The sequence below is a fragment of the Zingiber officinale genome, chromosome 2B (assembly GCF_018446385.1).
Source record: "Zingiber officinale cultivar Zhangliang chromosome 2B, Zo_v1.1, whole genome shotgun sequence".
NCBI lineage: Eukaryota > Viridiplantae > Streptophyta > Magnoliopsida > Zingiberales > Zingiberaceae > Zingiber > Zingiber officinale.
Window position 1 is genome coordinate 10,968,003 of NC_055989.1, and position 15,711 is coordinate 10,983,713.

Genomic DNA, 15,711 nt, shown 5'->3' on the forward strand with positions numbered 1-15,711 from the left:
GAGTCTCCCCTGTACCGGTGACCTTAAACTGACATACATAACATAATATACATAGCCACAGGCGGCTGGAACACATATCAAACACACAAAAGGAATAACATCACCACGCAGTTTAATGAAATCAAATCATGCAAGTAATGAATAGCGGAAACAAAATAAACATACAATTAACTAACAGCGGAAGACTAAATGACTCGTTTAATACATTCTTAATAAATGACAATCTTAATAAATTCTTAAACTAAGTCCCAAGGCTTCCATAGTCCTGGCATCACACACCATCCGCGCCACATTATCGCCTTCCTTTCTATATCTTTTCCTTTCCTGTATCTGCAGTAAGAGGAAGTGTAGTCTATAAGTAAAATTTGCTTAGTAAGCGCTATCAAACTCACAAAATCACGAATGTGCATGTATACGAAAAGAACTAAAAACTATATGCTCTAAAAAGAAATAAAGCATAAACATAACTGCTCATGTCAAACTAATAGCAAAGAAAAGCTAAGAAATCTACTCATGTAATTCTACTCGCTAATCATGCTACTCATCTAATAGGTAAACATGAGACTACTCATCCACTAGATAAACATGGTAGAATAAAGAACTAAACTTACTGAATTCTAAACACCTTCTGAATCTTATTCCACTTGTTTAAAGACTTATTCTTTAATACTTTATACTTATGTAAAACTCGTTTTACTTGTTCAAAAACTTATACTTGTAATACTTCAAAATAATAATCAACTTCTTCTTGGGCCCGGCAACTGTGCTTTTACTTTTGTAACGACCCGACCCATTCGGCGACCCATTTGGCGGCCCATTTGGCGACCCTATGGTCGTCGACCGTCGACCGTCGGCCGAGCCATTACTACTAGGTTATCTAAACCTAGGGACGACTATGGGAGCCCAGCCCAAGGACAGAGAGTCCAACACAGTGCCACTGATAAAAGTAAAATACTTGTTATCTTTTAATACTTCTATATAATGCCTCGGCATTTTCTTTAGCACCTTGTGTGCCAAAATCCCTAAAGTTTTGACTTTGGGATTTACTTAAGGTCTTGGCCTTTTTCTTTCTTTTCTTAATCTTTCTTATACTTTTCTTATAAAAGAATGCTTCTTACAAAACTGAAATGTTTAAACAAATTCTAACATTGCAATGCTTAAACAAAATCTGCATACAAGTTTAAACAGAAATCTGCATATTAAGCTTATCTAAAATCTGCATACTAAGCTTATCTAAAATCTGCATACTAAGCTTAACAAAATCTGCATACTAAGCTTATCTAAGGTCTGCATACTAAGCTTATCAAAAATCTGCATCTTAAGCTTAACTCATAGCAAACAAAACTGGAAAATAAATCTGCATATTCAAGAACAATAACTCAATAAATCTACACATCCTAGATTATTTCCAACTAAGCAAAGCAATAAGAAAGATTACTGCTGCTAACGACCTTTACACGTGGTATACTGAAGCATGCATCACTAGATCTACACATGTTGAATTATTTCCAACTAAGCAAAGTACTAAGAAAAAGATTACTGCTGCTAATAAAAGAGAATAATCCTTATACAAATTAGATATGAAGAACAAACCTAATAACCTTCTCTAACAAAGTACTCGAACAGAAAAGATACAGGAAATAGAATCACTTGCTCATTATCCTTAAGTTATCATTCCAAACTCGGAGAACAAGGAAAATTCAAACAACTACTAACCTTTTCGATACAAAGGAATAGACAATCATGCAAAGATAGGGCTACATAGCTCCAACATTCTAACTTCCAAAAAGAATTAGAAATCAAGCGATAACCTATAGAACACTCACGTCAGAAATCTTCAAAGACAAAACTCCTTACAGCATGCTTCAACAATCAAGAAGAACAAGCATAATCTTTACAGCATGATTCGAAATCAAGAAGAACAAGTCCGAAAACTACTCCTACTACATGCTTCAGAAATCTAACTCACGCCAATAAGCATAAAACCAAAATCCTTAAACCACGGCAGCAAGGAAAGAAAATCTCGGAGCAATCCTACTGCAGGTGAGTAGCAACTTACCTTGCTTCTTGGACTCACAACCGAACAAAAAGGGCTTCTAGGACCTTGGCCGTCCGCCGGAGATGATGCCCTAACTCCCTTTCGTTTTCTGCCCGAGCTCTGCCATCATACGCAAAAGAGAATGGTTTAATTCACGGGAAAACAGAGCATCAACTTATCCCTTTTTATAACTTAATATTTCCGTTAACTCCTTAAATAAATTTGCTATTTTTTCTAAACAGACAAATCCAACATCAACTTATCCCTTTTATAATCTAATATTCTGTTAATTATTTTAAATAAATTCGCTACTTTTTCTAAACAAACAAATCCAACATCAACTTATCCCTTTTATAATATTCTGTTAACTATCTTAAATAAATTCGCTACCTTTTCTAAACAAACAAATCCAAGATCAACTTATCCCTTTTATAATATTCTGTTAACTATCTTAAATAAATTCGCTACCTTTTCTAAACAGAAAAATCTGTTTGCCCACCTGGTCAGTTGGGTTTTGACCGAGTCAAAGGTCGTGGGTTCAATTCTCGGCTTGGACATTTTTTTGTCGAAACTTCCTTCGTTTAGTAAAAATACCAAATGACTTCCAAAAATTATATAAAAATACTCTAAAAATTTCTAAAAATGCCTAGAATATTTCTATAGCATTTTTAAATATTTTTAAATTACTTTTAGGACTCTAATTGAGGAAATTTATGGCGTTACAATTTTCCCTACCTTATAAAAAGTTCGTCCTCGAACTTAGAATAATTCTGGATATCTCTGTCTCATACTGTCCTCACGCTCCTAAGTAACTTCCTCGTGCTTCTGGTTCTAAATGACTTTCACTAATGGTACTCTTTGTTCCTTAGTCTCTTAACTTCTCGGTCCTCTATTAATCATACTGCATCGTACCCATTAGTAGTCCTTGGAAGGCTTGATATCTTCTCTATTCTTTCTAAACATACTTATGTATATAAATATAAGATAAACAAAACTAAAATTGTCTCTATTCTTTCTAAGCATATGTATCACAATATAGAAAATTAAAACATGAATCTTCTTCTTTCCTAAACACATATAAGCAGATACTCTATACTGTAAATAATAAAGAAAGCATAAAAGAAAATTAAATACTTTCTTACTTGAAGACGGCAAGTATGGTGCTGATGTGTGATGCTGGAGAATGGGAACTGCTCTGATACCAATTGTAACGACCACCCTTCTTACTACTACTATTCTCTAAGGATGACTGTTACTTACTACTAACTCTACTTAACCAGTATGATTAAAAATCACATGGAAACCCTACCGAAAAATTTCGACCCTGTACCGGTGACCTTAAACTGACATACATAACATAATATACACAGCCACAGGCGGCTGGAACACATATCAAACACACAAAAGGAATAACATCACCACGCAGTTTAATGAAATCAAATCATGCAAGTAATGAATAGCGGAAACAAAATAAACATACAATTAACTAACAGCGGAAGACTAAATGACTCGTTTAATACATTCTTAATAAATGACAATCTTAATAAATTCTTAAACTAAGTCCCAAGGCTTCCATAGTCCTGGCATCACACACCATCCGCGCCACCTTGTCGCCTTCCTTTCTATATCTTTTCCTTTCCTGTATCTGCAGTAAGAGGAAGTGTAGTCTATAAGCAAAATTTGCTTAGTAAGCGCTATCTAACTCACAAAATCACGAATGTGCATGTATACGAAAAGAACTAAAAACTATATGCTCTAAAAAGAAATAAAGCATAAACATAACTGCTCATGTCAAACTAATAGCAAAGAAAAGCTAAGAAATCTACTCATGTAATTCTACTCGCTAATCATGCTACTCATCTAATAGGTAAACATGAAACTACTCATCCACTAGATAAACATGGTAGAATAAAGAACTAAACTTACTGAATTCTAAACACCTTCTGAATCTTATTCCACTTGTTTAAAGACTTATTCTTTAATACTTTATACTTATGTAAAACTCGTTTTACTTGTTCAAAAACTTATACTTATAATACTTCAAAATAATAATCAACTTCTTCTTGGGCCCGGCAACTGTGCTTTTACTTTTGTAACGACCCGACCCATTCGGCGGCCCATTTGGCGGCCCATTTGGCGACCCTATGGTCGTCGACCGTCGGCCGAACCGTTACTACTAGGTTATCTAAACCTAGGGACGACTATGGGAGCCCAGCCTAAGGACAGAGAGTCCAACACAGTGCCACTGATAAAAGTAAAATACTTGTTATCTTTTAATACTTCTATATAATGCCTCGGCATTTTCTTTAGCACCTTGTGTGCCAAAATCCCTAAAGTCTTGACTTTGGGATTTACTTAAGGCCTTGGCCTTTTTCTTTCTTTTCTTAATCTTTCTTATACTTTTCTTATAAAAGAATGCTTCTTACAAAACTGAAATGTTTAAACAAATTCTAACATTGCAATGCTTAAACAAACTCTGCATACAAGTTTAAACAGAAATCTGCATATTAAGCTTATCTAAAATCTGCATACTAAGCTTATCTAAAATCTGCATACTAAGCTTAACAAAATCTGCATACTAAGCTTATCTAAGGTCTGCATACTAAGCTTATCAAAAATCTGCATCTTAAGCTTAACTCATAGCAAACAAAACTGGAAAATAAATCTGCATATTCAAGAACAATAACTCAATAAATCTACACATCCTAGATTATTTCCAACTAAGCAAAGCAATAAGAAAGATTACTGCTGCTAACGACCTTTACACGTGGTATACTGAAGCATGCATCACTAGATCTACACATGTTGAATTATTTCCAACTAAGCAAAGTACTAAGAAAAAGATTACTGCTACTAATAAAAGAGAATAATCCTTATACAAATTAGATATGAAGAACAAACCTAATAACCTTCTCTAACAAAGTACTCGAACAGAAAAGATACAGGAAATAGAATCACTTGCTCATTATCCTTAAGTTATCATTCCAAACTCGGAGAACAAGGAAAATTCAAACAACTACTAACCTTTTCGATACAAAGGAATAGACAATCATGCAAAGATAGGGCTACATAGCTCCAACATTCTAACTTCCAAAAAGAATTAGAAATCAAGCGATAACCTATAGAACACTCACGTTAGAAATCTTCAAAGACAAAACTCCTTACAGCATGCTTCAACAATCAAGAAGAACAAGCATAATCTTTACAGCATGATTCGAAATCAAGAAGAACAAGTCCGAAAACTACTCCTACTACATGCTTCAGAAATCTAACTCACGCCAATAAGCATAAAACCAAAATCCTTAAACCACGGCAGCAAGGAAAGAAAATCTCAGAGCAATCCTACTGCAGGTGAGTAGCAACTTACCTTGCTTCTTGGACTCACAACCGAACAAAAAGGGCTTCTAGGACCTTGGCCGTCCGCCGGAGATGATGCCCTAACTCCCTTTCGTTTTCTGCCCGAGCTATGCCATCGTACGCAAAAGAGAATGAGAGAATGGTTTAAGTCACGGGAAAACAGAGCATCAACTTATCCCTTTTTATAACTTAATATTTCTGTTAACTCCTTAAATAAATTTGCTATTTTTTCTAAACAGACAAATCCAACATCAACTTATCCCTTTTATAATCTAATATTCTGTTAATTATTTTAAATAAATTCGCTACTTTTTCTAAACAAACAAATCCAACATCAACTTATCCCTTTTATAATATTCTGTTAACTATCTTAAATAAATTCCCTACCTTTTCTAAACAAACAAATCCAAGATCAACTTATCCCTTTTATAATATTCTGTTAACTATCTTAAATAAATTCGCTACCTTTTCTAAACAGAAAAACTGTTTGCCCACCTGGTCAGTTGGGTTTTGACCGAGTCAAAGGTCGTGGGTTCAATTCTCGGCTTGGACATTTTTTTGTCGAAACTTCCTTCGTTTAGTAAAAATACCAAATGACTTCCAAAAATTATATAAAAATACTCTAAAAATTTCTAAAAATGCCTAGAATATTTCTATAGCATTTTTAAATTACTTTTAGGACTCTAATTGAGAAAATTTGAGGCGTTACATGGACTTTATATCGTCTAGCTTTCTCTCTCCTTGAATCCATTTCTTTGGTAACATGAGGTGTCAAAGCAACATACCATTTAGATACTTCCTCCCTATAGTTAAAGAACTATTGAACTACCTTTCTTCTGGTATTATCAATTAACCTATTTATGGGAAGTTCACGTGTATGTTTGAACAAAGCATTTAAACTCTCTACACAATTGGTGGTTAATATTATGTACCTTCTCCCACTAAAGTGTGTAACAAATTGCTCTTCAACAAAATACGCTATAAAGGAGGAAAAACATGCTTGATGATCAGCACTTGCTCTGATAGTGCTACATTGGTGTTCCTTTACATATTTCATAACAGTAAACTTTACATCCCCGGGCAACTACTCTCCATGTACATGGTTGATTGAAGCAGACGGTTTTTACTTTATTTTTTCGGGTGTCAACTGGGTTATATCTTATATGTTTAACTATGGCATATTTCACAAGTGCATTCTTGAACTCTCGTTAAGACAGAAAAATCTATCCAATATAAAATTCATGCTCATATGTTGCCTCTTCAACATGAGCTTTGGAGCAACCGAGAATTTAGAATATATGCATCATCAACTATTGGGAACTCCTCCTGTAAGTCACTGTACTGCTCTAGAGAATTTCATATTATTCAATCTGCATATCATCAACTAAGAATTCTTGTACATTTGTATTACATTGTAATTCCTCTTCAATTCGAGTATAATGCCCTTCCTCCTCACTTCAAGTATGCTCAAAGTAATCACCAAGTGTTGTACAAAGATTCAGAACCTCATCTTCTAAAATACTTGCTTCTTCATTTAGATCAAATGCCACATTGTTGCTTATATTTCTATTTATGTTTTGCACACGACTATACTGAGAAGATGATGGAATATTTGTTTTGGATAATTTTCCTACATTAGCTTCAGGTCCCATGTAAGAATTTACATCAAGTGTATTCCATATCTCAAAGAAAATTTCTTCAGTAATATGATCGTCCTTGATAAAAAAATTATAAACTAATTTAGCAAAGTTACAACTACATAATCAAGTGTCGTTGTGCATACTAATTTAGCAAAGATCAAGTAACAATATATATGGTGTACATATTAGATTTTCATAATTTATCAGTAGTTGTGATATAATCCGACTGATATGGACCTAGGATTTTTGTAATTTTTCATAATTTCAAACACTAGAAAGGGTTGAGCGAGGAAATGATATATATGGTGTAAAAGTAAAGTTTTAAGCAAAGATCATGCAAGACCTAATATGATCCCACATCAGGCCTATGTTGGGCCTGATATGGGATAATATTTGGCCCAACGTGGGCTTGATATCATCCCATATTAGACCTTCATTGAAGTAGAAATTTCTGGTAATGTTGCACCACCACTCAAAGCCTTAAATAAGTAATGGATACAATAATTTACCTCCTTATAACACCAGAAAGTAACAACATGTTCATTGGGTATAATCAAACAAGTTTAGGTCTTTAAGTGAGTTTTGGTCTAAACATATTTTTGGATCTAGGATAATTGGATTTATGCAAACTTCCAATCACTACAAAGGGTTAAGCGAGGAGAAGGTAGATATGATATCAAACCAAATTTTTGATCAACGAATGCAGTGGGTCTGATATGATTGCATATCAGGCCCAACGTCCTGATATGATTGCATATCAGGCACAACGTCCTGATATGATTGCATATCAGGCACAACGTCCTGATACCTACCATATCAACCTAACATGCATAAGCAAAGTCTAGCTGAAATCTAACATCATAGTTAAGCACCTTGCAATCCGATTAAGTATTGGAGTACATCATATTACATGTGTTGTTGAATATTTATTCCCCAGACATCGAATGAAACCATACACATGATTTTTATCATCGCCCTTTACTACCAAACGGTAAACTTTTTACATGACAACCCTATTTTACAGTAGTAAATTTATACATCTATCGCTAAATCTTTAACTGATTTCTTCTACTAATTTCTCTCTTGCTATAAATTTGTTTTTCAACGCTGTTGTTCTTAATCGCTGTTGTCATTTGAACTCTTCTCTTGAAACTCTTGCGACAATATCCCTAAACCTTAAATAATCTTTTACAATGTTGTCAAACAACACGAGAAGGTATAACAAACGGAGGAGGTTCATGATCGCTTCATATTTATAAGACTAGGAAGAGGGATGGAGGGAGAGAGAGGGTGAGAAGACGTATATCCGAATCATAAAATAATTTTTAATTAAAAATATAGTTTGGATGTTTAGAAAATAATGATTAATAAGAGGAGGTTGACGGAAAAGATAAAAAGAAAACTTCATTTTTTTTTATATTTTGCATCATTTGATATAAATAAAATTACATTATACTTTTTGATAAACATTACATTAAATATACATCATTTGATAAATTATTAATATTTTAATTTATAGGCGGATTGATGGAGATGAATAAATCACTTTTTATGCTAGTAAGAGAGCTCCTTGAACTCATTGCGGATGCTCTTACGAGCACTGCCATATTTGATGCAAACTGAATGTCCTTAAAGGGGCCTTCAACAGGATTCAATGTCACTCTCTCCCTGTTGATTCGGTTCAATCAACTCCCCCATTTCCATTGTTTTCAGAGCAGGGACATGCTCGCCGCTATTCTGTTCAGAACATGGGCACAACACGATACGACACGACACACCGCGACACGAGAGAACGGCGATCGAGAAATGGGATGGGAAGGCACGCACGAGATAAGACTGCTCTTCTGCTGGTCAAATCCAAGGGCTCGTGGATCCATGCAAGAACGGCTCCCCGGGCCACCAACTCGACCAGATGTCAGTAGTTGAGGTCACTATAATCTCAGCATGACCACCGCCCGACTGCTGGATAATCGGCGTTTCCCCGACCGCCGCCATCGTCCACCGGAGCCTTAACAACCACTGGACGCTATCGAGCAAGCCAGTTGCCGACTGTGCCCTTAACCTTCCTCCTCACTTCAATCTTTGACTTTCACTCTCTGTTTCTGTCTCCATACTCGTGGCTCGAAGGCAAAGCTCCTCCTGCCACCTCGCCACTCCTCGCCTCCTCAAATGGGTGGCTGTGCGGCGTCCAGGCTTGGGTCCAGCAGCGAGGAGGAAGGCCCGGTGGCGCTCTGTCGCGAGAGGAAGCGCCTCATCAGAGCTGCGGTCGACTGCCGCTACGAACTCGCCGCCGCTCACGCCGCCTACATCCACTCCCTCAACGCCGTCGCCGCCGCCGCCGCCATCGACGTTTTCGTCTGCCGCCTCTCCGTCCCCACTCCCTTCCTCATTACCCTCCCTAGCGGCGCTGCAGTTTCTTCCCCTCCCTGTGCCTACCTCCGCCAGACGCCGACGGAGCCAAAGACCGAATCTTTGCCCTGCCGCGCTTCTCCTCCCCCCTCCTCTCCCTCGGGCTCGAACTCCACAGAGGCAGCTGAGTCAGTGGAGGAGGAGACAAGTGAAACGAGTTGCGGTCGCTACTTCTTCTCCGCAACAGGGCCAATGCCGCCGTCTCCCTCGTCGGAGGTGTTCGGTTGGGACTTCTTCGGCCCGTTCGACGAGGTCCAACGCGCAGCGGAACCGGCAATCACAGCTGGGCGACTCGACCGGAGTTCAGATGAGTATCTGAGGGCGGTGAGGGAGCAAGAAGGCATCCCGGATCTCGAGGAAGCCGATGAATACGAAGAAGAAGAAGAAGAAGAAGAAGAGGCGAAAGGCGACACTTCAGCTGTAGAAAGAGTAACCGACTGCGGCGGCAACACAGCAGCGATGGAGATCATCGCCGCGAGCCAAGAAGTGGAGTCGGTTCTGTCCGAGAAGGCAGCAGGAGAGGGCAGAGATCTACTGCAAGCGCTGAGAGAAATCGAAGACCACTTCATCAAGGCGTACCATTCTGGGAAGGACGTCTCAAGGATGTTGGAGTGCAACTCTTTTAAACACCGAGCAGTTCATGAAGAGAACAAAGGTTGGATTTTTCACTCTTCTGTGTGTTTCTTTTTTCTCATGTTTGGCGATCTGATTTTGTCAATGTCTTGATCATTATTCTGTGACGAATCAACTGAGCCCTTAGGCAGGCATGCTCTTACAAGTTTGTAATGATCTGTTCTTTTGATTGTTGTGTGTATCGAACTTTAAGACTGATTGTGTATCTGCATCATCTTTGATTTTAGAGAGTTCATCCAAAGCTATTCGAGCTATTACATGGCATCGGTCTGTATCGGTCTCGTCCTCGGATAGAAGTCTAGTTACATCAAGCTCAAACAGCGCATCGAGCGAAATTTTGGATGAGTATGTTGGAATGGAGTCTGGAAGACATTCACAGACTCTAGGAAGGTTGTATGCTTGGGAGAAAAAGCTATATGAACAAGTGAAGGTACATTTGTGTGTTCTTGAAATTCTATGGATTCTCTTAGTGTTTTCCCCTTTTATGAGCTTTACCTTGATTCGTTAGCAAGCTTTACCGTTCAAGTTTATTTGATTGCTTGAAATTTTTACATTTAAATTTGTTTGATTAGTTACTGAGCTTGATAATACAAACTTATTTGTTCATTTTTAAAATTTCTTTATTTATTTAGTATATTGATAAGAATTTTATTGATGAATATGGTTCATGAATATTATTCACAAATATTATTCACGAACGAGTTGAACACATACGTTTAAACTTATTCGTTTAGTTTAACGAGTTGTTCAAACTTGCTCATTTAATTGATCTTATATGTATTGAATGAAATAACGGCTCTTAACAAGCCGAATATTAAGTTTGTGGACAAAAATTTGGTTTATTTACGATTCTATCTTCATGGATTGATTTTATATCTAGGCTGGAGACCAGGTTTGGCAAGCTTATCTGAAAAAATGCATGAAACTAAAAAACCAAGAAGTGAAAGGATCAAAATCAAGCTCGGTGGAGAAAAATCAGGCTATCGCAAGAGATCTACACGCGGAGATATGTGTGGCATTACAAGCTTCTCAATCCATATCACAGAGATTAGAGAAATTAAGAGATGAGGAGCTACAACCGCAAATCATAGAGCTTCTACAAGGGTAAGAAGAATTTGGTATTGCTAAATAAGACATGAAATTTATAGATCATTCTCTTCATTGTTTGCTTTTTTCTTGCAGCTTATCCCGGATGTGGAATATAATGCTCGAGTCTCATGAGTCTCAGAAACAAGTAATGTTTGAAGTGAGCACATTCATATGCCCTGAATATGGAAAATTCACTAACAATACTAATCGTCTGGCGACTGTTACTTTGGAGGCTGAGCTTCGCAACTGGAGATCATGCTTTATAGGCTATGTAGCGGCACAGAAAGCATATGCCAAAGCTATTCATGCATGGTTATCGAAGTTCCTTGCGTCTGATGTCGAATACTATTCTCGAACTAGATCTTTATTACCTTCTTACAGAGCTGGAACACCTCCTTTAGTTGTTATGTCTCATGAATGGCTGACCTCACTAAGGAAGCTGCCTGATCAAGCTGTATCCTTGGGAATGCAAAATTTCATCAGAACGGTTCAGGGATTGTGGATTAAGCAGGGGGAGGAACAACAGCAAAAGAGAAAAGTCGACAGACTCACCAAAGAGCTCGACCGCAGGGTCCTGGCACTTGTGGAACTCGAGCAGTCTGAGAACAAACCTGATTCTGATATGTGGCAGCAAGTAGAGTATTTATCCAGAAAGAAAGAGCTGCTAGACATGTTCAGGAAAAAACTGGAATCTGACAAAGTGAAACATCAAGATTGTCTGCACAAGACCCGCGAAATCACTATCAATGGATTCAAAATTGGATTGGCTAGCATTTTTGAATCACTAACGCAGTTCGCGAAGGATTCGGTCAGCCTGTATGATGCTCTCTTGATGCAGGAAAAGGGGAAGGTGGTGCATCAGATTATTGAGAAGACTACTTGCACAGAGGCTCATGGACATGGATAAAATTGATAGATATCCTGTCCGTCTTTTTGAGACAATGTAAATTTGCTGCTGAATGGTCAAGGCCTATGTACATTCAATGAAGCAATGAAATGTGTAAGTATTTTTTTTACCACATACAATTCTATTTTATTAGCCTCTTCTTTTAACATTTTGTGAATTGATCATGGTTGATTCACCTCTCAATGTTTCAAAATTAACTTGAATTTGTTTTCATAGCTTACATTACTTAAAAAGCAGATAGCAATTCAAAAGATTTTGCAAGAATTTTAAAGAAAAAGGAAAGAAAAAGAAGAAAAGCAGGATAAAGGTTATGGAAGGTTTTGTCTTGTTAGATGAAAAAAAAAGTGCATAACGAAGAAAGGGGGAAAGAATTTGAAGAAAGTGGTTGAAGTTTTGAGAGAGTGAATGTGAAACGTAGGAAAGGAAATAAGAAAGTGAAGAGTTTCAAGATTATGGATAATGATATATTATTTTAATGTATTTTGCTATATGTATCATAATATAATGGTGTGTCTGAAAGGTAAAATCGAATTTTGTTGGACATAGTTAAGTTGATGAAGCATGCAGGTCTTTCCAAATCTTTTTCGGCTTACGCACTCAAGACAACCGTTTACTTGCTAAATAGAGTTCGGACTAAGACAGTCTTTACTATTTCATATGAGATATGGAATGGTAAAAAATCTTATCTGTTTTATTTGAAGCTATGAGGTTACCTTGCTTATGTGAAGATAACTGTATTAGATAAGCTAGATGCTAAGTTTGATAAGTGTCTATTTATTGATTACCTTAAGAAAATTAGGGATTACCAATTTTATCATCCCTTGGAATAAAAGGTATTTATTTCAAGGCATGTTATATTCCTGGAGAAAGAGTTTCTCTTATAGGAAAATAGTAGGAGTGAGGTTAAACTAAGGGTAGTTTAAGAGACTCCAATAGACACAGAAGAAATGCCTAATACAAGAACTACAACTATTACTCATAGAGATGAGGTAATAGCTGAACTTGTTGATACACCACCTATTCATAGATCTAGTAGGACATGTCTAATTCTCAAGAGATATGAATTTCTCATAAGTGAAGATGAGCTTACTAGTTATGAAGAAGTTCTGAATAATTCAGAAATAGTCTCATGATTAGAAGCCATGAAATCGGAAATAAATTCTATATATGAAAACCAAGTTTGGAACTTACTTAATCCATCTGAAGGTATAACGCCTATAGAGTGTAAATGAATTTTCAAGAAGAAAATCGACATAGATAGTAATTTGATTATCTACAAAACAAGATTAGTGGTGAAAGACTATCGTCAAAATTATGATATTGACTATGATAAAACTTTCCCATCAGTCGTCATGCTTAAATCCTTTTGGATACTCCTAGCTATAACAGCTCATCATGATTATGGGATATAACAAATGGATGCTAAAATGACTTTCCTTAATGAAAATCTATTTGAGGATGTGCATATTGTTAGGATCCTTCGTACGGCTAGAGAGGGGGGTGTGAATAGCCGACCCCAATCTTTCGCGTTTCTTCCTACGATTAGGTTAGTGCAGCGGAAATACAACGTAGAAAGAAAACAAGAGAAGAAAGACAAACCATATAACGAGGTTCGGAGATGAACTCCTACTCCTCGGCGTGTCCGTAAGGTGGACGAAGCCTATCAATCCGTCGGTGGATGAGTCCCCGGAAAACCGGCTAACAAGAACTCCTTATGGGTGGAGAAACCTCGCCACAATCTTTTGCAAAAGCAATACAGGAGATACAAAGAAGAGCAAGAACAATATGAATGTAAAACAAACAAGCTTGCCTTCTCGTCTGGAGTCCGTTGATGAAGCAGCAGCTTCACGGATGCCAGCAGCTAGAAAACCAGCACGAAGCTCACGCGAAGCTTCAGCAAAGAGGAGCTCAGCAAAGCTCAAATCGCAGTGTCGTGAGGAAGAGAGTTGACTTCTTCTTCGTCTCCTGTAGAGGTCTTATACCTGCACCTGCGAAGAAGACACAGAATCTAGCCGTTGTGTTGCAACGGCTAGTGTGTGGACCGATCAGGCATCACCCTGATCGGTCTGGGGCTGGTCTGATCGGTCGTGGGGACCGATCAGGCTCTATGCTGATCGGTCCCGGACCGATCAGAAGTCGATCAGAGTTGCCTAAGCATGCGTACCTGATCGGTCCGTGGACCGATCGAGCTTCTGATCGGTCATGGGACGTCGATCTCACCGATCGGTCCCGGACGATCCCACCTCTCTCGAGAGGTGAGCGTATCTCTGCTCAACTCTTCGATCGGTCTCGGGCCGATCAGATGTCTCTAGAACCTACATTTGTTATCGATCGGTCACGGATCGATCGGATACATAACGTGTCATTGGATCGGTCTGCGAGACCGATCGAGCAATTTTGCCCAAACCAAGTCCCAAGTCTCCCAAACCAACATCCGGTCAACCTTGACCTGTTGGTACATCATGCTTAGCATCCGGTCAGTCCCTTGACCTGCTAAGACTCTCCACCAAGTGTCCGGTCAATTCCTTTGACCCACTTGGACTTTTCTCTACACCAGATGTCCGATCATCCCTGATCCATCTGGATTTTCCCTTGCCTGGCTTCACTCACCAGGACTTTCACCTGGCTTCACTCACCAGGATTTCCACACTGCCTAACATCCCAGTTAGGACTTTCTCACTGCCTGGCTTCACTCACCAGGACTTTCACCTAGCTTCACTCACCAGGATTTCCACACAGCCTAACATCCCAGTTAGGACTTTCTCACTGCCTGGCTTCACTCACAAGGACTTTCACCTGGCTTCACTCACCAGGATTTCCACACTGCCTAACATCCCAGTTAGGACTTTCTCTCGTGCCAAGCTCCCTGCTTGGACTTCTCCGTGCCAAGTCTCCATACTTGGACTTTTCCAGTGCCAAGTCTCCATACTTGGACTTTTCCCGTGCCAAGTCTCCATACTTGGACTTTCCGCGTGCCAAGCTCCCTGCTTGGACTTTTCCAGTGCCAAGTCTCCATACTTGGACTTTTCCAGTGCCAAACCTCCCTGTTTGGACTTTTCAGGTCAACCAGGTCAACCTTGACCTACGGTTGCACCAACAATCTCCCAAGTTTGTATTCTTGTCAACACATCAGAATACAACTTTTCTACTCTCGTCAAACATTGTCAAACATCAAAATATAACTCGAGTCAGGTCACCCTTGACCAACTCGAGTCAGGTCAACCAAGTCAACCTTGACCTAAGGTTGCACCAACAATCTCCCCCTTTTTGATGTTTGACAAAATCCAAAATCAAGTTAGGTTAACCCGATAACCTAACTTAGGTTTCTCCAATAATTCTCCCCCTTTTTGACACACATCAAAAAGAATTCCAATGTTCTTCCTCGAACATTCCTTGACATTCTTCCCCTAGCTTAGGTTAACCCGATAACCTAACTTGGGTTCTCCAATGAACATTCTCCCCTTTTTGACACACATCAAAAAGAATTCCAATGTTCTTCCTCGAACATTCCTTGACATTCTTCCCCTAGCTTAGGTTAACCCGATAACCTAACTTGGGTTCTCCAATGAACATTCTCCCCTTTTTGACACACATCAAAAAGAGTGAATCAAGGTCAAGAGTTTCTTCCTAATGAAAGT

The 15,711-nt window shown here is 38.4% G+C and overlaps 1 protein-coding gene across 1 annotated transcript; it reads left to right on the forward strand.

Annotated features, from left to right (window-relative positions):
• Positions 1 to 8,920: 8,920 nt before the first annotated feature.
• Positions 8,921 to 12,185, forward strand: LOC122045280 (protein ALTERED PHOSPHATE STARVATION RESPONSE 1-like). The gene is made up of 4 exons (XM_042605426.1): positions 8,921 to 10,099; positions 10,305 to 10,507; positions 10,958 to 11,181; positions 11,260 to 12,185. Exons 1-4 carry the CDS (start codon positions 9,205 to 9,207, stop codon positions 12,071 to 12,073), a joined length of 2,136 nt encoding a protein of 711 aa, XP_042461360.1. The 5' UTR covers positions 8,921 to 9,204; the 3' UTR covers positions 12,074 to 12,185.
• Positions 12,186 to 15,711: the final 3,526 nt, after the last annotated feature.